This window comes from Primulina eburnea, chromosome 1 (genome assembly GCF_022965805.1).
Source record: "Primulina eburnea isolate SZY01 chromosome 1, ASM2296580v1, whole genome shotgun sequence".
In the NCBI taxonomy this organism is placed as follows: Eukaryota; Viridiplantae; Streptophyta; class Magnoliopsida; order Lamiales; family Gesneriaceae; genus Primulina; species Primulina eburnea.
In genome coordinates, this window is record NC_133101.1 from 63,979,866 (window position 1) to 64,003,869 (window position 24,004).

General features: G+C 34.1%; 1 protein-coding gene, 4 long non-coding RNA genes, 2 other non-coding genes and 1 pseudogene across 10 annotated transcripts; 6 read left to right on the forward strand and 2 right to left on the reverse strand.

Annotated features, from left to right (window-relative positions):
• Positions 1–323: 323 nt before the first annotated feature.
• Positions 324–1,924, forward strand: LOC140840952 (uncharacterized). Its single transcript, XR_012120066.1, has 2 exons — positions 324–1,432; positions 1,580–1,924. It is a non-coding gene; the product is annotated as an uncharacterized lncRNA (long non-coding RNA).
• Positions 1,925–2,078: 154 nt separating this feature from the next.
• Positions 2,079–6,480, reverse strand: LOC140840941 (transcription factor bHLH49-like; annotated as a pseudogene).
• Positions 6,481–10,858: 4,378 nt separating this feature from the next.
• On the forward strand, positions 10,859–12,978 carry LOC140840959 (uncharacterized). The gene is made up of 2 exons (XR_012120070.1): positions 10,859–11,533; positions 11,630–12,978. It is a non-coding gene; the product is annotated as an uncharacterized lncRNA (long non-coding RNA).
• Positions 11,254–11,336, forward strand: LOC140815362 (small nucleolar RNA R160). The gene has a single exon (XR_012114355.1). It is a non-coding gene; the product is annotated as a small nucleolar RNA R160 (small nucleolar RNA).
• LOC140815354 (small nucleolar RNA R160) lies at positions 12,101–12,181 on the forward strand. The gene has a single exon (XR_012114353.1). It is a non-coding gene; the product is annotated as a small nucleolar RNA R160 (small nucleolar RNA).
• Positions 12,979–13,513: 535 nt separating the features above from the next.
• On the forward strand, positions 13,514–14,518 carry LOC140814002 (uncharacterized). Its single transcript, XR_012114051.1, has 2 exons — positions 13,514–14,055; positions 14,187–14,518. It is a non-coding gene; the product is annotated as an uncharacterized lncRNA (long non-coding RNA).
• A 1,622-nt stretch (positions 14,519–16,140) lies between these two features.
• On the forward strand, positions 16,141–17,102 carry LOC140814009 (uncharacterized). Its single transcript, XR_012114052.1, has 3 exons — positions 16,141–16,155; positions 16,263–16,688; positions 16,821–17,102. It is a non-coding gene; the product is annotated as an uncharacterized lncRNA (long non-coding RNA).
• A 2,569-nt stretch (positions 17,103–19,671) lies between these two features.
• LOC140840966 (S-adenosylmethionine decarboxylase proenzyme-like) lies at positions 19,672–22,437 on the reverse strand. 4 transcript variants are annotated; one of them, XM_073208111.1, is made up of 5 exons: positions 22,293–22,437; positions 22,147–22,208; positions 21,216–21,352; positions 19,894–21,112; positions 19,672–19,860 (listed from the first exon to the last, which is right to left on the reverse strand). In XM_073208111.1, the coding sequence occupies exons 4-5, from the start codon at positions 20,936–20,938 to the stop codon at positions 19,817–19,819; spliced, it is 1,089 nt and encodes a 362-aa protein (XP_073064212.1). In that variant the 5' UTR covers positions 20,939–21,112; positions 21,216–21,352; positions 22,147–22,208; positions 22,293–22,437; the 3' UTR covers positions 19,672–19,816. The 4 variants fall into 4 exon arrangements, with proteins under 4 accessions (XP_073064212.1, XP_073064228.1, XP_073064221.1 ...); XM_073208127.1 differs by having other exon boundaries at positions 19,678–19,854; XM_073208120.1 differs by having other exon boundaries at positions 19,678–19,857.
• Between the last annotated feature and the right edge of the window lie 1,567 nt (positions 22,438–24,004).

Genomic DNA, 24,004 nt, shown 5'->3' on the forward strand with positions numbered 1-24,004 from the left:
ATTGTCTGCTACATTCAATGTTTTTACTTTTTGTTCTTTTGTGGATTATTCGTCTTTCTGTAGCATGGAAGTTTTTCGGCTTTCCCGGTCAGTGTGATTGATACTGGTTTGCGCGTTCGTATGATCAATTTATTTGTATAAACACTTGCGTTAAAAAAAAAATTTAACTTGATTTTTAGAAGTTTTATTAAAATATTTTTACATAATAAAATTTCATGCTAAAAAAGAGTATTTTGGACATGTTCACAAACTTTAAACAAGCAAAAGCCTGTCGAAAATCATTTCTAATTTAGTTCATATGCAACTCCACATTCGCTCCTGGATCAGACTAGGTCTAGGGCAACCCAATGAGGCTCGTTTCACAGACCGAACCAGTGCGTGTGCTGCGGATCCTTTGCCACCATCATATAACCTTCCACCAAGAAGAAGAAACACGATTTCTACAGTCGGCTCTGGAAAAATATCGAATATGAGAAAAAATAGCGATGAAGTCAATGATTCTGCATTAGAACAATCTATGGCAAGTTTCAAGAATGACGATGGATAGATGTTCAAGGGAATTGTAGCAGCAGTGCCTGAAGAACCTAGAGCTTGCGGTTGTGTGTCACCTCCCCCGATTGTTGAAATGTGGCTCCCTATTCGAGTTTTGAGAATGTCTCAGTTCAGAGGTTTACTCTCGAATATACTAATGGATTGGAGCGTTTGATCAAAACGAAGACACCTCCAATGAAGGCTTCTGAAATGTGGCGTGAGAAACCAGCTATTCTTCTCTGTATCCGGCAGCCTGGGTATGTTTAATGTTTTGATAGATGTACTGCATTGACAGCTCCATTCTTCGTAATTAATAGCATTCACAGGGTCGAAGATCACTAGAATACACATATTCCTGAGCATGGTCTTGACACATGTTTTGAAAACCAGGTGCATTATGTGTAGAGCTGAAGCCCATCAGCTGTATTCCAAGAAACCAGTATTTGATGCTCTTGTGGTCCAACTGTATGCTGTTCTTCGTGAGCACATGGAAACTGAGTACATTTTTCGATTGCCTGACATAATTAACCACCTTTCACTGATGATTTATGGGTGTTCTAAATTATAGAGATAAATGATTCAGGTAAAAGATTTCTGGCCTAGATACTGGGGTGGCCTTGTGCTCATTGATAGGGGACGAGTTTTTCAAGGCTGTAGGTGGAGGGAAGCTTCTCAAAGACAAGTTCATCTCTGATTCCTTGCTCAATCCGAGAGCCATTGCTAATTCAAGCGAGCAAAAACTATTGGAATAGGTCAAAACTTTAAAGGTGAAGGGGAGATCAAGGGCGGACTCTTCATATTTGAGAGAGAAAAGCATGGCATTGCTCATCAGTTCATTGAGAGAGACTTTGGCGACTTGGCGCCAGTGGCTGGAGTTATAGAGATCTGCACTCGTATCCAGGTAGGAGGTGTTTATGAGTAAGAGATATAAACAAACAACATGACACGACCATTAAATCAAACAAGCTTCTACAAGGATTTCTGCCTTGATGTTTCAGGCTTTTAGCACTAGTCTTTGACCCGAATAACTGGCTTCATTTCTACGCAGAACCCACTGGTTAGCCGGCCTGTGGCATCACAATCAATAAAAGGTGTAGAAGAATGAATCCTCAATTGTCAAAAAAGAGAAAGTTTGGATTGAGCTTAAGTGTCAATCCATGGTTTGAATTTCACCTTCAAGAACTTTATAGGTAACCACCAGTTTCTGAAACTTGTTTTAATGCATTCTTGTGATGGATGAAAGTTTTGTTGTTAATGAATTTTTAATGGGTTGACACTGAAACTTGTTTTCATGTCGTTCATGAATTTTTTCATGGGTGCTCCCGATTCATATTGTTCAAGAACTTGAGTCACAGAAAACAGATATGTAATCACATTGTGTTGCTGTTATTTATCCGATAAAAAGCCAATTACCGATTGCACATTTTTATAGTAGAATTTTACTTTGATTCATAGAAATTTTTGAAAATGTTCTGAAAACAAATACAGTGGGATTCTCAAACATCTGGAAGTGATCATTTTCACAAAGCATGACAAATGCAAAATAATTGCTGGCAAAGCGTATTGTATTCTCCAATGCATTTCAAGGCTGAAACAAAATACCTAGTTGCACCCTAGAAATTCGAAAGTACAGGTAACTCAGCCTTTCCCCTGTAAGGAAATTACAAGAATTTGAACTCCTCAGGACCCCCACAGAGTATCAAATAAAAACATCATCACTACAATCAATAACCAAAATAACTACATGATGACAGAGAAAAGTCAACTCCTGTAAGTAGCAGCATCAGGCATAGAAGAACAACAGGGGACTTGGAGAAGAACTCTCAGCCTTCCACTGCTTTCTACATGGAGTACAATGTTTGATTTAAAAAAGAAAGAATACTTCATTTAGTGCCGAAGGTATAGGTCGGGGATAGGGAATGGGTGATCCCAAATCTAATAGAAGGAATACAAGAATTTGCTCAGCTATTCACATTCGACAAGGGGTAATGGAGGCACGCAACCAAAATACTGAAAATCAATCAGGTTTCAGCTTTCATGTGCACTGAGTGGTGGAGAATCTGATGGTGCAACAAAGAAACTGAAGTGAGATTAACATCTTAATCTATAAATGAAGCCAGATTTGAGGATGCGCAAAATACCACTTAAATCTTGTTCATCATTAGTTGGACTTGAGGTGAAGCCCATTTGAACAACATTGTGAAGCTCATCTGCCCAGGCATTGGGAACCTGCCGATGATGACACCAGAATATCAAAAAATAAATCCCTTCTATATTCCCTCAAAAAAAGCTTATTTTGGAAGGCAATATGCTAATTCTTCCGCCTGTATTACACTACTTGAGATAATAATCAATTAGAGCTTTACTTGTGATGAAGGTTCTTTGAATTCTTCACCAATGGCAGTCGATCGGAGATTAATTACTCTTCGAAAGGCATCTGAAGAGTTTCCTAAACCAGGAATGCCTGATTGAATTAGTGGGGGTTGTGATGGATGTAGAGGAGGAAAAGCCACGTTCATATCTGGAGGAAAAGCCAATGAAGATTGCAGTCTAGGTCGAAGTATCTGTTATTGATTATTACTTGTATTAGATTCAAAGGAAATTGGAAGTTCAATTTCAAAGTGGGGTGGGATACGAGAGGCATGTGCTTACATCTTTAGCTAGGAATGCTTCAATGTTGAAGTTGAGCCGTGGATTAACTGTTGCAAGCTTCATGGACAGGAACTGAAAAGAAACATGAACACACTACCATTAATGATCTTTAAACTTTCAAATTGATATGCAACAAGAATTTACTGTCAAAAGTGTCGAACTATCAGTTCTCAAAAAAAAGTATAGAACTATTGGTGAACCACCTCCTGGACTTCTTGATAAGTGGCAACTGAAATGGTATTGGTGCCAGGAGATGACAAGTATATAATCCCGAGGTGTGATCACTATTACATTCCACTAAGTTGGTATTGAGTGCTTATTTCCAGGTCATTGTTGATAAACTGGTCATGGTACATGTGTACATCTGCCATTAATTCTGGACATATATTTCGTGATCTGTGGCTTTACAAGTGTGGGGATGTGCACAAAATTTTACAATTATTGTCAGGGTCTCCACGAACTCGAGTTTTCGGGTTGAAAGAGGTGTAACTACAGTCATTAATCTTAGCATTTTCAGTGAATATTGAACATACTGATTCCACAATGAGAACCAAATCGTTTTTTAGGGAAAAGTTCGCTTATATTTTCTTGATAGTCAAAAAAATGTGTCTAAGAGTGTCATTTTGCTAAAGCTCTATCATTGAAACTCTCCACGATAATGCAACTCATGAATGGAATTATACAATAATTACGTAAGAAGAAGAATTTGAGAGTAATCATCACATACCTCAACCTGTCGCTGCAGCGATTGCACATAATTGATGATCTCATCCAGCATAACAGCTTTTCCTGTAACCTGCCAGGGAAGACATATAGGTATTGAATACACAAAATATCAAAATGGCAAGAAGACTTAATCAACACTACTAACCTTGCTGCAACCAGGAACGAGATCCTGAAGGTACTTCATCCTTTCACTGATCTTTTCCCTCCTCACCTACATCGGAAAACAGTATATCTAATGTCAAAACCAAATGATATTTCGCTCACTAAATCAGCATAGTTCTCAGAAAAACAAACGCCATTCATTACAACTAGAGGTATTTGATTTGAAGTTGAAATTATTGAACTTGGGTCAAACTCGAACTTGTGGAACTCGAGCCCCATAATTTGAACGACTGCTGAATAAAAAGATTCGTAGTTATATTTGAACCAAATGAATCGAGCTCAAAATCAAACTCAAAAGTCAATACCCTAAAAGGTTCGGTTTTCAAACATCTAACTAAGATTTAAGGTGGCTAAAAAACTTTCATCTCCAACTTAATACAAAACTATTTGTAGCATTTCCCTCGATTCAGTTCATTTGTAACACAGTACGACAGATGAACTTTGTAAAGCCGTTACCCTTTCAGCAAGACTGTGGCTGTTTGTGGCCTGACCTCTTCTTGCTCTAACGTGTATATATTCTTCTTTAGGCATATCAGATCCTTGGGATCCCTGCTTACCATGTTTGCCAGCAGGTTTACTGCTCGAAGCTGGGTATTGATCGCCCTTTGGTTTACTTTTAGCATGCTCCTTTTCTGTTTCAATACATGGGTGTGGGGCTTCCTTTTTTTCATTCTGGAACACAAAGACAAATTAAGTCAACAAATTAAGAAAGGGATGAATTTAATCTGTGTGGAAGTACTAACATAATGAAAGCTATGTATTTCTATCCAATAAATGGCAGAATAAACATGTTAATTCTACCTGAGCAATTCTCTTCCTTTTCTTGGAGCCAAGCCCCTGACCAGAAGACTCCACGGCTGCACCTTCAAACTTCTCTAGCGGATCACCGTTATTAAATTCAGACACATCAAACTCATTATGTGATGCATCAACTGCATTTTTCACTTCGTCTTGAGACCGAAGATAATTTCCACAAATTTTCTCATTCTGGAGTGGGTTCTCTTCCGTGCCACGCTCGATAGGAAATGAAGTCTCTTTAGAAGCTTCAGCCATGTTCATTTCATATCCATTACCTCGAAAATTCTCATGCGGCCCTTGCATTGAAGCAAAAGTACGAGAATACGGATTCAGAGGATCGAGAATGGTAAAAGGAATTTGTCATTTCGCCAAAATTCCCTCCATTGAAGCTCGAACACCTCACTGCTCGTTCGATAAAAGCTGAATCGGCTGGAAAGTGAGGCAAACTCTGATGAATCATCCCCGGAACTGCAGGTAGAAAGACACCCCTTCTAAGGATTTGATTTGTGTTCCAACCAAGATTAGCTCTTACGGAATCAAGATTACTCAAAGTTCCACTATTCGCTTGCTGATCCCAATTCCGCGGACAAAAAGAATCAACCATGGAATTGTTCATTGGAATTATTTCAACAGATGTATTTGTTAGATTGTTTCCGTTCACTTGCCATGCAAGATAGTTTCCAGGATTTTCAGTCTCCTCCGACTCAATGTTGGTAACCGAATCCATTTCCTCCGCACAAAAATTCAAAATACTCCGAGATAGTACCAATTACACCTCTTCTTAGACCTACTGACTCAAAATATTACCTGGAAAAAAGCGAAAAATAGGCTAGAACACTAAGAAGAAAGTTCCCAGAAAAATCAATAATAATAATCAGCTTCCTGGATTAGAATGTACAGCTCTAATTAGAATCAAAATGGTTAAAGAAAGGAATATAAAGATAAGCAGAGAGTAAGATTGAGAGAGCATTGCTCGATTATTTTTCCTGAATATGTTTCAAGTGTTCAATTCAACACTCAAACTAGTCTTCAGAAAACATCTAAAAAGAGGGAAAAATTAATGCCGCCTCCACAATTTTGTGACTCGTGACTAGCTGAAAAACAACTCAGTTCAATAAAGAGATCAAGAAAGTGTTCAGAAACCAGTCAATTGAAGCAGCGGACGCATTGGTTTCAGCATCATAAATACCAGCACCACACTCATTCATTCATGCAGAAAAAGGCAACCCAGTAAGCGAGTACCACGAAGCACAGAACTAAAAGTGGTAAAAGGTAAAAAAAAATAGGATGCAAGATACCATTTTAAGATTGCATGTCGTCCTTTTTAACACTTCTATAATTATTTGAAGACCCTTCTTTTCCACCAAGAAAGAAAGACCTTTTCTTTCTGTTGAATTTTTGACCGTATCACTGTTTAAGGCTCAGGCTGTTATGTAATAATACAGAGTGACAGCGAGCATTCATTCAACAAAACAATAAATAAAGAGCGAGAAAGAGTGGAGGGGGCTGGGGAACAAGATCAAGAATCGTAGCCAGTAAATGAAGATGAAAGAGAAAAATGGGTATTTAAAGAATGTGAAAAGGAAAGCTTAAAAAGAAAGATGCTGCATTTATACCCATTACCCACGCCTTTGCATAAAAAAGAGAGTTCTTGATGATTAACCAGTAATCACCCCCATTTCAAAAAGAAATTGAATTATCTTCCGGTGAACAGTGAAAATGAATTTAAATATTTTAATTCTTAATTTTTTTAAAAAAAATGTGTTACATCACATATTTTGTTTTCGTCTTGAAAGGAAGATCAAATCTTGTAACGAGAGTGTTAAGATTGAACTGATTCGAAATTCGAATTCGAATTAATGTCCAAGTTGATATGATTCCATTATGTGAGTATAACATCTATGTTCTTCTCTCCGGCCAAAAAACTATGTTCAGATTACATTAACAAATGATCACGAGTTTAATTTTTCTAAATAATATTTTTTGGATCAAGTTTGTGGCTCACTTAGTACTGTTCACTCATGGTTTACAGATTCCTGCACTGAGTCGAAAATTTATCTGGTCCACACTACACATTATCTGGAAAAAAAAATATAAAAAATGAATAACACAAAAATTTGTTTAAAACTTTTTAAAACGTTCAGATTTGATTCTCGAAATACAAATAATATAACTTTTTCCAAAAGTCCCTTGAAATTGGATTTCCGAGTAAGTCCAACAAACCAAGTTCTGAGCAAGTTATGAGAGTCAGAAGCAATGGGGAGCAAGGTCGGCCGGTCAGTTTGGCTGATGTCGGTCCTCTTAAGATTTAATTTATCTATATATATATATATATATATATATATATATATATATATATATATATATATATATATATTCCCTCAATTTTTTTTCCGCTTATAAATAAAAATATATAAACTATTCACTTCTCAAATTTATAATTAATTGTATATCATTTGTAAGACGATCTTATAGTAATTATGCTAATATTTACCATAACAAGTAATAATATTTAATATTATATATATATATACATATTTAATAGCCTTGATTATTCTAAGAGTGAGTCTCATGTGAGACCGTCTCACGGATCATAATCTGTGAGACGGGTCAACCCTACTCATATTCACAATAAAAAGTAATACACTTAGCATAAAAAGTAATACTTTTTCATGGGTTACCCAAATAATAGATCTGTCTCACAAATACGACCTGTGAGACCGTCTCACACAAGTTTTTGTCTTATTCTAACTAGTAGAAGGTATTATTGCGGTACATGTTGTAAAACAGTGTAATCTTTCATGTTTTAACTAACCTACTGTGATTAACTTTACTTTTGTTGGTTTACTTTGGATAAGTTTTTAAATTTTAGAGATAATAATATGATAATCTCACTCTGACAACCCCTCTCTCTTTTTCTTATTTAACATTCACTTTACAATATTATTATCTCTTCCCTTTGCCCTTGAAAACAGAGCTAGCTTGTTGCTTTCATATGGTTGATTCATAAATTAAGACTGAGTGAGTCTCATATGAGATCTTACGAATCTTAATCTGTGAGACGGATTATTCCTATTCATATTCACAATAAAAAGTAATATTCTAAGCATAAAAAATAATATTTTTTCATAGATAACCCAAATAAGACATTCGTCTCACAAATACGACCCGTGAGATCGTCTCACACAAGTTTTTTGCCTAATTAATTATATATATATATTGTGATTATTCATACATTTTAAAAATATTAATTTCCATATGATCGACTACATTTAAAATTTAATATATTCCCTCTGATTCATTTGTATCGAATTAAAAATAGTCCATGATTCGATTTGGGGGTTCTCCCATGATTGGCAATTATTAACCATTTATAAATAATAAAAAGAAAGAGTGAAATGTTCCAACTTGTTGAGGAAAATAGAAATGTCCAATTGTACTAAATTTACCCTATTTTGGTACTGCATTTACCTTATTCCAAATTAAATGAAACCTCCCAATTTATAGGCAGACTTCAATTAGGTAATTTTGCTTCATAAGATGTGGACTTATCGAAGGAATTAGGTGGTTGAGTTTTTATGTGTTTTTTTTTTATTATTATTAAAATTAAATAAATTATTTGTACAACTTTTTTAAAAATAGTAGAGATTGTAGAAAATTCAATTACAAAAATCGACTCATAATTAAGGTGCAATTATTATGTGGGAAACATTGAAAGAAAAATGGGACCGATGTCACATTTATGGCTTTCCATATAAATTCTTCAATTAATTAGTTGGATTTATGGTTTTTATTCTTCCAAATAAGAATAGGTCTCTTGTGAGACGATCTCACGAATATTTATCTGTGAGACGGGTCAATCCTATCGATATTCATAATAAAAAGAAATACTCTTAACATTAAAAGTAATATTTTTTCATGAATGACATAAATAAGAGATCCGTCTCACAAAATACGACTCGTGAGATCATCTTACACAAGTTTTTGTCTTGTCATACTATCCTCCAATATGTATTGAGAGTCCACTTGAAATAAAAACTATTTTGCTTCAAAAAGTGTTTTTTCGAATTGGAGTTTCAAAACTGTTTTTTAAGTAAAAGTTTTGATAATTTTTGTGTTTGGATAAACATATTAAAGTATTTTCTTAATTTTGTTTTTTTTTTTTGGTGTTTTTAGGTTTTAATTAACAGATAAGCACTTGAAAAGCTATACATTTGGGATTTTAGAAAACACTTATTTAACTTAATTATGTAATTTTTAAAGCACTAATTAAAGCATCCAAAAACGTACATTTTTTTCAACAAAAGAAAATAAACTTTTTTATCCTCTAGCTTTTTAATTCAAATGAACTCCGAGTAAACTTTCGAAATAATGCAATAATCTGTGTTCTCTATTCCTAGCTTTCTGGTTGATTCCGGGCTTCAAACAATACAAATTCCTTTTCTTTTACGCGGGTATAGTACTAATAAATAGTTAAATAAAGAGTAAATTATTTCTCTCAAAGTTTATCGTTACGTATTAATTATCTAAATTAATTAATTAAATTAAAGCTTGTCAAGCTGTTAATGGACTGTCCGTTTCTCTTTCCATTTTTCCTCTGTGTCATAATTTGTTAACCTCGGAACTTGAAATCCCAACTAATTAAGTCATAGAATCTTCTCTGATTTGCTTTATAAATTAAACTGCAAATTGGTTTTCAGTCTTCAATCGTCGATTTTTTTTTTGTTCAGTTTCTGAGTACTTTTTTAATATCACATTTCCACATAAAGTGTACCACATTTCCACATGACATAGTACCACAATTTTGTAGATAGAAAGTAAACCCAAAAAAATATTTTGATTGAGAATTTTTCACCAACTTCCCTTTAAGTTAAATCCATACAATGACTAAAAAGTTTAACTATTTTTTTATCGCATGCGAATATAAGTTTGGTGGTCAAATGGACCAAAATCTATTGACCAATTTTTTTTATTGGAATAACAATAACAACTCATAATAAAATAATTTTTTTTTAATCAAAACAATATTTTAAAATTTTTAGCCTAATTTACTAGAAAAAAATATTTAAAACTGCAAAATTTTTTAATTTTGTAAAATTCAATAAAAATACTCATTTGGGATGGAACAATTATTTATGACAATTTATACATCTTATAGTATATATTTGATGATTTGTTTTTTACAGCTATAAAATGAAGTCATTAAATGTTGGAAAAGGACTGTCATTGTTTAGCTTATTCGGTAATAAACTTGAGATGGAAGCTCGTGTTTTAGCTTATTCGGTAAGAAAATCGAGATGGAAGGATCTGCCAAATTATCCCAATATGAATATAAATGGTTAATCACTCTTGTGATTTGGCTACCTAATGTATGATTGATTCTCCTTTATATTTATTTATGTTGATGTACTGTTTTCTTGTATCGAATGTGCGACGAAAGTTTAAAATTTATTTGTTCTGACAATCAAAACTCCATTGGTCGTCGTATGATTTATACTATTCATATGATATTTAGATTTAATTTCTCTTTGTGTTTAAAAACGATGGACACCAAATCATTACAGGATGGACAAAGTTGGTCTTTTTGTAAATCCGTACGTACGATCTACTGAAATCAACCACATTCTTCAATATCTTGAATTAGGTTCACGATCAGATTCTTTGTTCATCATGTAGATTGTATAGAAATCTATACGAAAATTAGGTCGAGATTAATTCGCCTGAGTTTTGTAATTCCAGCAAGTGGTGGCAGCGCATAGTGGAAGAATGGGTGGCCGAAAATTTGGACTCAATGGTTTTTGGGCCTTAAAGACAATTTGAACCACTAAAGTAATAATTTTTCAATTATTTATGTTTATCGGAATTTAATTTCATAAAGTATATAAAAATTATAGAATAGGCCTTTGCACGTAACACATAATTAGAGTTGGGCTAAAAAAGTATCAGCCCGATCTATGAGAAACGTGGATCGCGAGGCCCAAAACGCTTTTTAGGGCTCGCCGCTGAATCTGAACCTCGCTCGTACCCACCCGTAGTATAAAGCATCACCTGCCTCCCCCAGAAACCCTAGCAGAACCTCAAGATTCATCATTTTTCAAATTAGTTGTAATGATTTATTTTTCGTCTCAATCGTATAGATTCCTCGCGAAATATTTGGTGTTATTGTTCCATTTGTTAAACTTTTTCTGCACCAATTAGCCCTGCGCAATTATGAGTTATTGGTTGCGAAGAAAATTGGAGATAAAGGTATATACGGTGCTAAAGACTCGATCTTTTGGGAAAATATAGGGTTGGGTTCTTATTTGAATGTTAATTCAGCTTTGTTTTGTCAAAAGAGATCCGTAAAACGAAGCTTCATTGGAATTATGGGTTGTTGAAGGGCAGATCAAAATGATGAGAATCAGTTATCTGAATTCCAATGTGGAATTTGTAAATCTGATACTGGTCTTCAAAGTTCTCTGATTGATCTGGCTCTTAATTCGTCGTATATCCGAATTGTTTTCTGACAGACTCATTGTTCGGTTTGATGTATTTTATGGTATCCATTTTTGTTTCAAAAAATTGGAATTACATATATGTATTTTTTAAAATGTGGGCTTCTCACGGAAATACATATATGTATCTTTTAAAAAAATGTGGGCTTCTCACCGAAATATGGTGACCGGTTAAACCTTGTCACAATTCTTGAAGCGCCGTAGCGCCTGGTGCTCGAACATTGGCTCCTAAGGAAAAGGGTTTTGTTTCCAACGAGCTAAACGAGGCTAAGCGATCTGCCGAAGCTGTGATCTGCTTGGAAACTAAGTTGCAAATGGGATCAAGTTTATATATTTTTACTATTGTCAAAGATCTGATGTTAATTTCTGGTAAGTGTTCCTAATTAGATGCAATTTTTAGCTATTTCCAGATGCGTGTTAAATTGTGATCCTTGATTGAATTTGTGGCAGTGATAGGTACGATCCTTGCTTGCATTTGAAGCATTCATGCCTTTGTCCATTTTTGAATTGCATTGAATTCTATTTGGACATGACATGGATAACCAAAAGTGAAATCAGGCTAGTAGCCTGCAAATTCAATCAGGCTCCATCTTTTTTAAATAAGATATATGATTTCTTATGCATATGCTAATGCTGGAATGTTTTGTCTGGTAGCCTGCAAGATGCATTTTTTTTTCTGGTTATGACTTGTGAATCCTTACTATATTTTTACTTGAGGGAAACTGGCCAAAGAGCAAAGCAAAATGACGATCTATTTCAATCTGAATTTGATCTGTTGAATTAGATTCATAAATGGTCTTCAAAGTTCTCTGATTGCTTTGCACGCTGGTCTCATCAGTTGTGGGGGCTCTTTGGAATAGTAGACACGAAACTGAACCCTCGGAAAATTGTGTTCTCTAGTATATGCTATTTTTATGCTAATACACAACTCATATTCATTTGAAACTGATACTTATTTCAAAACTGCCACACAGCTGACTTCAATTCAGTTGTGTTTCATCTTCTTCAACACTCACAGTGTAGTGTATTTTTTTCTTTGTATTTTGTTTGGTATGTCTGTCAGTTAGTGTGCATCAGATTAGTTGATCGCCTTCTACCTCCCCCATTTCTTCATATCTTGCTAGTTGGCATGCCGATATGCTTCTTAAGTAATTTGGTTGAGTTCTTCACACTAAAACATCAATATGAAGTTTGCTTAGAAAGTTTGAACGCCATGATACAGAGTCTGGCATAACCTTCGGCCTAGATTATACGGCCATGGTGTGGTATTGACATATTCTTCAGCGACTGCCAGTTGTGATATTTTGACCGAGTGGCCTAGAATCTTGGAATTATGTAGATTACATCATCTTAATTTGTTTCTTGAACATTTGTTTGAACCAAATCTTGATTCACGTGCTTTAGATCATGTGTCTTTAGGATGTATTGTTTACCGCGGGATTGTTTTTGGATTCAATTTGAAGTATGGCGTTGGGCTGAGAAGCTGTGCAGGAAGTCCTAATGGAGGACGGTTAAGCCCTGCTGGTTTTTGAGAATAGAGAGTGCATCTTACCTCGTCCATTTATTTTTCGTACCTTTCATTTTGTATTGCAAAAGATTGATTATGGATATACTAGTACGAGGATGCATGCAAAAAAAAAAATTATTGTGTAAAAAGTCATATAGATTAATTTCATATTATTTTCCCTTTTTAATAATTTTAAATATTTTGAATGAGATGATATTGTCATTTAAATTTTTATAAGATTTATATAACAAGATTCAAATATATCTTTTTAATTAGTGAATGTTAAATAAAATAAGGATAAGTTTGATATTAAATAAAGGATGGATTGTTCCATCAAAATTTTCAGCGAGTTTCGAGTCTAACAACATAGTATATTGAATTCTTCCGTGGGGAGATGTGATTTGGTCATATTTTTTCATTATTACAAGAGATATATTCTAAAAATAATATTTTTTCATATAGATGATTAAAATAAAATATCTGTAGCACAAAATTGATTTGTAAGATTGTTTCACAAAAATTTTTATGTTTAATTAAAAGAATGAAAGTTTTCATATTTCATTTTATAAAAAAAGGCCACAATAGCATATTGTAATAATCTACAACAGGTCTATCACTATATGTTTCACATTACCAATTTTTAAAATTAACGAAACATATTTTTTTTATCATTATCTAAAATTTTAAATTTATAAAATACTTAGGGTATATAGTACTTATGACATTTAGTCATGATAAATAATTAAGAAAGTCTAAAAATCTGTTTGGGTGAACAAAATACAGTCTAAATTTATTTTTAGAAGTTGATAATTTAGTTAAAGAAAAATAAATGGCCAAATATCCGGATGGATTATTGACTGGCTAGTATGAATGGGTACGTTAACTACTCTTCCAGTTTAAAAGTTTGCACTATTCTAATTTGATTATTTGTTGAAAGTAATGAATTTTATTTGCAAAAATGGTCATTGAGTATCTCAATATATTTGGAAATAAACCAGCAAGTTTGGTAACCTTAAACCACTATTCCATAAATGACAAGCATTTAATAAAATTCTCTTTTATTTGATCATTCTATCTTTATATATTAAACTCGACATCTCCATTCCACCAGCACCAACTCTGCTTCAATGGCTATCAACAAAGTTCTTTTCATATTGGCGTTAGCTTCCATAGCTATGATATCAGGTATATTATTTTTTTAAAAAGTTTAAACATTTTGCCTTCAAATTTTTGTCATTTGGTTTTTTTTTTTTTTTAAATTTAAAGTATCTGTTTCTTTTCAAGATATAATTTATTCAAACATACAATATTGGCAGGTCCTATGCTGAAAGTAGGCGGGTCAGTGCAGCTTCCACATTGTTTAGTGAATGAAGATTGCTTACCGATTTGTCAAAAGTATCATTGTCAATTTTGCGCGTGCTTATCTGGGATATGCTTCCGAGGTTGCGGTGGGAAAGGAGTCATCCCAGTTGGCCAGAAGCCCGCCGGCTGAAGCCATGGCATGGCACAAGGAGATGCTAGCAAGTCTAAATTTGAATGTTTTTATATATCTTGGCTGGTTTTAAAATAGTGTGTCAGTAACTATTGGCTTACTATATATACCATGTTAAATTTTAATATTAAATATATAATTTGAGGTTAAAGTAATTTTTCTTATTTAAAGTCATTAATATTTGAATTTCATGTTTTTTTTGTTTTCTTCTAAGAATAATGGTTTCCAAATATTTTTTATCTCAAGCCTTGAAGGACTTAATTGGAAGATTTATCAGTCCTGAATTGCATATAGTTATGGATCGGGTAGTAATTAATTTGTTAATGACGATTTAAGAATAATTTTTTTTTTAATAAAGGACAACGATGCATAAAAGCTTCCCGTATATGAATAATTTGACAATTTTTAAGATAAAAAACATGTAATTTGTTGAATCATCTTATTACAAATTTTAATAATTAATAATCAATTAATTATAATAACGATAACAATAATACTTGTTAAAGTAGTAAAAAACCATTTTATTAGTTGAAATTGTTGGATTAAAAGTATATGCTTTTAGGTAGTCTTTGTAATTTGTGGGGAAAAAAAATCAAAAATCTTTTTTAAATAAAAGAAACACTCCCTAAATAATGAAAAAAAATCCTATGAACATGTTTAGAAGTTGCAAACAAATAATCACATCTCTATACGCTAAATTTAGAGCTAAATTTAGATAAAACAACCTACAAAGTTCACTTATTTAAACCACACTTTCACCATTTCTCACAATTAATCCCCCTTTTGGAACTACTAAAAAACCCACCAAAAACATGGAACTTTTACTTAACTCAAAAGGGCTTCTTCTTTTAGCATTAATTCTTGGAATTTCGTCTTCAGGTTTGCTAGCTAGGGAGCCCACTTTAACATTAGATTTCTACAAAACTACATTCCCAACAGTGCTCGAAATAGTTAGGAAAGAAACGGAATGTGCGGTGCTCTCTGATCTGTTGATCACACGTGCGGAATTTGAGATAATAAAACCCGAAAATAAAAAATAAATTGGACATCGAGATTTACGTGGAAAACCCTTAAAAATTATTAGGGTAAAACCCACATGCAAGATGAAAAGAATTCCACTATAATATATTGTGGTGTACAACTCACTCACTGTGTTTCTAAAGAGAACACACAATCTCTTAATATATGAAAACAAAACACCTCACAAATATTATAGAACTAAGCACTCAAATTCTTATAAGATGAGAGAAAACTCGAAGAAGAGATGATTTCAGAATGAAGAGGGGAGCTCTATTTATAGAGCCTCTTGACTGTGTGAATACGCGTTAAAGACCTGTATTCAAACTTTTCACGAAATTGCAATGAAATTGCAGAGCCAACCACGCATCATACTTTTCTTCCCACGTTTTTATTTTCCTTTCTTTTATTGGTCCACCTACTTTGCCGACATGATCCACGTAATGCAGCCTTGATTTTGAGATTACATTTTCATGGTTGCCTCGTTCAGGTAATTAAATATCAAGATCAATTACAATTCTTGATCAACTCCATTCATATTTTATGAAAACATGACGTCCTATTCGGTGAGATTTTACATTACAGGGATGTGATGGATCAGTTTTGCTGGATGACACAATCACACTTCAAGGAGAAAAAAGAGCTCCAAACAATATGCATGCTTTGAAAGGATTCAGAATTATTGACAGGATCAAGAACCGGCTTGAATCTGAGTGCCTGGAGTCGTTTTTTGTGCTGACATTCTCACAATTGCTGCAAGGGATGCTGTTGTTTTGGTATTACACATAAATTAAAAGAGAATTTCATTTAAATATTTGAAGATCATAGGTTTATTTATCTTACTTGGTACAGTTTTAAATTTTTGTTTGCGAACATATTGTAGGTTGGTGGACCATATTGGGATGTTCCTGTGGGTAGATACGACTCAAAAACCGCAGGATATGCACTTACTGAGACAAACATCCGGATGGATTGACTGGCTAGTATGAATGGTACGTTAACTACTCTTCCAGTTTAAAAGTTTGCACTAATCTGATTTGATTATTTGTTGAAAGTAGTGAATTTTGCAAAAATGGTCTATGAATCCATAAGTATCTTAACATATTTGGAAATAAACCAGCAAGTTTGGTAACCTTAAACCACTCTTCCATAAATGACAAGCATTTAAATAAAACTCTGTACTTGATCATTCTATCATTATATATATATTAAACTCGACATCTCCATTCCACCAGCACTAACTCTGCTTCAATGGCTATCAACAAAGTTCTTTTCATATTGGCGTTAGCTTCCATGGCTATGATATCAGGTATATTAGTTTTTTAAAAAGTTTAAACATTTTGCCTTCAAATTTTTGTCTTTTGCTTTTTTTTAAAAAAAAAAAATTAAAGTCTCTGTTTCTTTTCAAGATATAATTTATTCAAACATACAATATTGGCAGGTCCTATGCTGAAAGTCGGCGGGTCAGTGCAGCTTCCACATTGTTCAGTGACTGAAGATTGCTTACCGATTTGTCAAAAGTACCATTGTCAATTTTGCGAGTGCATATCTGGGATATGCGTCCGCGGTTGCGGTGGGAAAGGAGTCATCCCAGTTGGCCAGAAGCCCGCCGGCTGAAGCCATGGCATGGCACAAGGAGTTGCTAGCAAGTCTAAATTTCAATGTTTTATATATCTTGGGTGGTTTTAAAGTAGTGTGTCAGTGACTATTGGCATACTATATATACCATGTTAAATAAATAATTTGAGGTTAAAGTAATTTTTCTTATTTAAAGTCATTAATATTTGAATTTCATGTTTTTTGTTTTCTTCTAAGAATAACGATTCCAAGTATTTACTATCTCAAGCCTTGAAGGACTTAATTGAAAGATTTATCAGTCCTGAATTGCATATAGTTATGGATTGGGTAGTAATTAATTTGTTAATGACGATTTAAGAATATATATTTTTAATGACAATTTTTTAAGATAAAATAACATGTAATTTGTTGAAGGCAAAAACTTGTGTGAGACAGTCTCACGGGTCGTATTTTGTGAGACGGATCTTTATTTGGATAATCCATGAAAAAGTATTACTTTTTATGCTAAGAGTATTACTTTTTATTGTGAATATGGGTAGGATTGACCCGTCTCACAGATTGTGATCCGTGAGACGGTCTCACATGAGACCTACTCTTTGTTGAATCATATTAATACAAATTTTAATAATTAATAATCGATTAATATAATAACGATAACAATATTACTTATTAAAGTATTAAAAATCCATTTTATTAGTTGAAATGATCTCTTCAATTAAAAGAGATGATTAATTTGATGATTTCTCCATCCAATAAGGCTACGTTTGGTACGCTGGATTAGCCCATGATAAGTTCACAATCATGGGCTAATCCAACGTTTGGTTGGTTTTTTATCATGTACATGGGCCCGTGATAATATTTAAAAGCCCGCACTGTAGCTACAATTTGTTAGACAAATAATACTGATAATTTAGGTGTGATAACTTATCCCACTCTTAATACCTCCTACTTTTCTAATTTTACCCTTCTCCTAAATTCAAACTCACCACCACTTACCGCCACGACCGCCGCCGGCCGACCACCGAAGGACCGTCGACCGCGGCCGAGCACCGGCCAACCGTTTACCGACGGTTTGTAAAAATCCGTCGCAAATCGCGACGGTTGTCTCAAAAACCGTCGCTAAGAGCGACGGTTTTGCAGAAACTGTCGCCGATCTAAACAAGATCGATGACGGTTTCTCAAAAACCGTCGCTATTAACGACGGTTGTTGATCAACCGTCGCCGATTTTCCGGCAATCGTTTCAGGCCATCTCACCCGCCGACCTTTTCCGGCAGACCATTTCCCACTGTCGCCGTCGCGAATGGGAAGGGCAAATTCGTCTTTTGATCAAAAAATTAAAAATTATCCTACACTTAAAAATCTTACCAAACATAATATTATTTTACACCATATATTACAATCCTATCACAATCATTTTCTTTATCATTTACGTACTAATCATTAGTTACTCTATCCTTCCAACCAAACGTAGCCTAACTTGATTAAAACATCAAATCGTTGGACATATTTAGGTAGTCTTTGTAATTTGTGGGGAAAAACATGTAATCAAAAAATCATTTTTTTTAATAAAAGAAACACTCCCTAAATAATGAAAAAAATCCTATGAACATGTTAGAAGTTGCAAACAAATAATCACATCTCTATACGCTAAATTTAGATAAAACTACATTCCCAACAGTGCTCGAAATAGTTAGGAAAGAAATGGAATGTGCGGTGCTCTCTGATCCACGTAATGTAGCTTTGATTTTGAGATTACATTTTCATGATTGCTTCGTTCAGGTAATTAAATCTCAAGATCAATCACAATTCTTGATCAACTCCATTCATATTTTATGAAAACATGACGTCCTTTTCGGCGAGATTTTACATTACAGGGATGCGATGGATCAGTTCTGCTGGATGACACAATCACACTTCAAGGAGAAAAAAGAGCTCCAAACAATGTGCATGCTTTGAAAGGATTCAGAATTATTGACAGGATCAAGAACCGGCTTGAATCTGAGTGCCCTGGAGTCGTTTCTTGTGCTGACATTCTCACAATTGCTGCAAGGGATGCTGTTGTTTTGGTATTACACATAAATTAAAAGAGAATTTCATTTAAATATTTGGAGATCATAGGTTTATTTATCTTACTTGTACAGTTTTAAATTTTTGTTTGTGAACATATTGTAGGTTGGTGGACCGTATTGGGATGTTCCTGTGGGTTGATCGATTCAAAAACCGCAGGATATATACTTTCTGAGACAAATATCCCACAGCAGATGAAGGGCTACTCTCCATTATGTATTCGACAATTCTTACTTTCAAATCTTGGTAGGGGGAGAGGGGCTGCTAAATTCAGAGGAAGAACTATATTCTAGTATTTCAGACATTCAAACCAAGAAGATTGTGGCAAAATATGCTGAAAACCCGATAGCATTCTTCGAGCAGTTCTCTGAATCGATGGTGAAAATGGGGACAAATAGTGGAACTTACACAAATGAAGAAGTTAGGAAGATTTGCAGGTTTATAAATCCTTTATTCTATTCATTTTGTATTGGTGAAAAATATACTTATGCTTAAACGTATAAATTTGGTCCTTTTTCAGGTTTACGTATTTAGCATCTATCGACGAAGCATAGTAAATTTCTGAACTAGATTTCTATCGACTTAAAACTTATTGTCTTCAAACATCTTTCAATATAGAAGACATATAAATCAGATTGGGTAATGTAATTAAACAAACAAACCAACATAATCATATTGCTGCCGATGTAAAGTCCAGAATTCAGTCAACAAAAGGTAGATCCACCAAAAGCCAAAGCGGATACAGGCAGAGCAATCTTTTATTTAAAGCAGATAAAAATAAACAGTAAACGTTACTCCTTTTCTTCTTCTTCTTCTTCTTCTTCTTCTTCTTCTTCTTCTTCTTCTTCTTCTTCTTCCTCTTTTCCACGACTTTTCAGAATAGACCTAGGAGATCCACAGGATGCAGTCCTAACAAACTTCTGGTAAATAATTGATCCACCCATTCCTAGTTCTTCATGGGTTTTCTCGGTGTTGGAGTAAGCTTTCATATCCAGTATGTAAATTTGATGAGATAGCTTAGAACCAAAATCAGCATGCAAAGCAATGGAAAACTCCAATGGTTGGAAACACGACAAAACCCTCTCGATCATTAGGCGTAGATTGACCACCTTAAAATCGTACCCAGCAGTCTCAAAGCTTGCATAACTAAACCCATCTTCTGGGGTAACATGGATGGTAGATAGTGCACCTCCTTCAATTGAATTCATGGAATATCCACACGGGTTGAACTCAAAATCACATATGTCTGATTCTGGAATAATTTTTCTTATGCCAGATTTCTTGGTCATCAGGGTTCCGAAGCTTGAATCATTTTTGTAGAAAACAGATGCCATTTCCCTGTCCAAGCCAGTCATACACATCTCTAGTGTGTAGACAGGGTTCGAAGATTCCACAGAGCTTGCACTTGCAGAATAAACATGCCATTTCTGACGTTCGTCAGAGGCACCCATAACAAATGCCTTGCTTCCATCCAGACCAAGATTTCCAAAAAAGCTATCTAGAACAACAACTTCTTCAGAGAAATTATGATGAGGGTATGACTGAGCCCCAGGGAAAATGAAGCTTCCACGGGTGTATCTTACAGTTTGAACTTTAAGAGAAAGGGTCTTGGCTAACTTCAGTATGGGTGAAATGGACAGAAGCAATTTCGTTGTTCCACAAGTTTTAATGATAATTTTGTAAGGATAGACGAAGAGGCTTGACTCAGAGAGGACATATGAGTCAACATATTCATTCGACAGTGAAGCAACTATGGTGCATTCAGCAGGTTCTAAAATCTCATCCAACTGTGTTTTGGAAAGGCAACGAAGACCCTTTCCTCTGGGGTCGGTAAAGATATATGGCTCGAAAAAGGAGATTTCAAGCCTCTTTTCAAAGCCTTCGAAACCTATACCAGATACTGGCAAAGCCATTTCTAGAAACAAAAATTGCTAACAGCAACGGATGCAAAGAAGGGTAACCGAGAAGTGAAGAAAAGGAGTGCGTGCAGGAATTAAAAAAAATACAATAATTGATAGCTTTCTTCGCCCACACCACAGGCGTGATGCTAAACTAGCTTAGGAATATCAGGACGGCTTGCGTGCACACTGAGATAGGAAGAAAACAATTTAAAGTCAGTAGCGTAATGATATATAGAACTTAGAAGTAACAAATCATGAAAACTAGGCACAGTTTAGTGTAGAAACATACGTCGGAGTATGCAGCAGATCTGAACTTCTTGATACCACCGTTTGGTCGAATGTCTTCAATGCTGTAATCAAGGGGAGCTTCGTAGAATTTACCAGTAGACCTTTTCTTACCACCTTTGGACTCCATTAGCTCATGAACTCTTGGCTGCAAGATAAAGATAAATAAAGAGGGTGAAACAAGATCAGTTGAAACCCGAGAGTCATCAATAAAAACAGCAGAAAATGCCTCATGTGCAACACGTATAAATTCCAGGGTACCAAAGCGAAAAAAAGAAAAAAAAAGGACATTTTTCCAAACAGGTTCTCCATTAAGCAGTATGGATTCTTAACTTTGGCATGAATCAAAAGAATTATGTATGAACAAAAAATCATATCGAACGTCACACATCAGAATAATAAAATAACATGTAAATAAGAATGGGGAAAAAAGACAAAGGCTTGAAGTCATCAGAAAATTACAAGCCTTTGGTCATGGATTCATCAAGAAAACAGGATTTTCTAACCCAGGAAAGGCGTACAAATGCCCATGCACATACATATATCCTCACTAGCATAATCGATATCTGACATTTAACAAAAAGGAAAATCAAATCAAATCGAATAACTTCAAGAAGGACTTGCCAAAAATAAAAGAGGATATAAAATTATATTTTGACTGCAAAAAATTCTAAATTTAATATATCCCAAAAAACCCAATAAGCCACCTTTATTTCGTTTAGTTTCCAATCAAGTTTACAAGAAAACTAAAGGTTAATGCAAAAGCCTCTGTTCAGTATATTAAAATGCAGATTAACCTGATAAACAAACGGCCATAATTTTAGGCAGTAACACCATCACCAAATTTCAGATGCACAAAAAAGGAATAAGATAACACCATTGCTAAACTAATATAAAATATCATGATAAGCAGAATGCGAAAGCTGATTATTCACATTTACATAAAAAAATTCAGCTTTGTCGTAATCAACGGGGAAGCTCGACTCGCAGTAAATTCCTGCAAACAAAACAAATCAAACAACAATCTACAAGAAATCCGTATAGAAATTATTTCATCACACAAAATTCAGAAAATGCTCACAGTAAACTCAAAATGTGACGGCCTCTAGGAAATCTATTTGGAAACCCTAGAGAAACATAAACGACAACCACCTCCTCTTCCCAGGGTCGCCACTATATCTCAGATTCTCAGTTTTGTTTGGGAACTCTTGATTCTTGAAGGTGGAAGGTGGAAGGCTTATTTATAGATAAAGCAAATATTAATTTTTGGCACAGACTTCGCGAGGATATTACAGTATTACCCCGATGAGATTTGTTCTATAATTCTATTCACGTTGCCTAATTTTTCTTTGAAATAAGATAAATACAACTGAGGGATAATTATCAAAAGAGTGTGTGTGAGACGGGTCAACTACACGGATATTCACAATAAAAAGTAATATTCTTAGCATAAAAAGTAATATTTTTTCATGGATCACAAATACGATCCGTATCAAAATAATCTTAATAAATTTTCCATAAAAAAAATTTATTGTGTAATTGAATATATTATCATCAAAATAATCTTAATCAATTTTCCATAAAAAAATTAATGTGTAACTAAATATATTCAAATACACTTGTAAAAAATTATTTTTCAAAGACTTAGTTTGACAAAGATTATTTTCCACAATTTTTCCTACACAGTCTACAATTTGAATAAATAAGCTGTAGCTTCAAAAAATATTTAAATAAGTTTAGTTTTAAAATTGTTTTTAGTAAAAATAAAGTAAAATCGTGTGTATAAATGTTAAAATGTGTTTTGTTTTATTTTTAAATAGAAGTTGAGCCTACGCCAACCAAACAGACCTCGAATTTTATGTTTTTATAGTAGAGTCGAATTAAATTCCGAGGATATAATAGTAAAATAACAATTTCAGATCTATTTTTCTCAAAAGAATATATTTTCATAGTCACATTGGTAGCTTTTGTAGCGAAAATTTATGTGAGATGGTTTCATTGAGACAATTTTTTTATTTGTGTCATCTATGAAAAAATATTACTTTTTATACTAAGAGTATTAATTTTTATTGTGAATATCGGTAGGGTTGACTTGTCTCAATTCGTGAGATCGTCTCATAAGAGACCTGAAAGACGTGGCAAACAATATATTTTCTCTCCATTATCGTTTTATTATTTAGAAAAAAACAATCGGTGGCCATGAAAACTGGATCTACTTTGGACTGTGACACTTAGTTTTTTGTAGTTGGCAAAAACTTGTGTGAGACGGTCTCACGGGTCGTATTTTGTGAGACGGATCATTATTTGGATAATCCATGGAAAAATATTACTTTTTATGCTAAGAGTATTACTTTTTATTGTGAATATGGGTAGGGTTGACCCGTCTCACAGATTGTGATCCGTGAGACGGTCTCACATGAGACCTACTCTTTGTAGTTTTATCGTCTTAACGTTGTCCGTATTATAAAGTTCGTTACATCAACATTTTTGACTTCGAGGGGAGCCTACAAATAACAACAAGACAACATTGTTTGGTGGAAAAAGCCGATTTATTTGTTACAATAATAAAGATTTCTGTCATACTTTTTTTTCCCGCTTGGAAAGATAAAGACACAGTGTTGCAAGAATCCTCAAAAGAAAATTTAGGAAGAAGACCATTTTGGGCTGGACTTGGTAATATATATCCTCTACAACATATATCAGATTAGGGTTCAATTGGCCCAAATTTAACTTATATATATATATGCTCTAGACCATCCTTATTAAATAGATTTAATCTACCATCCCAATTCT

Coding starts and splice junctions, on each gene's coding strand:
- LOC140840966 (XM_073208104.1), bottom strand. CDS start 20,938: ATGGCTTTGCCAGTATCTGGTATAGGTTTCGAAGGCTTTGAAAAGAGG.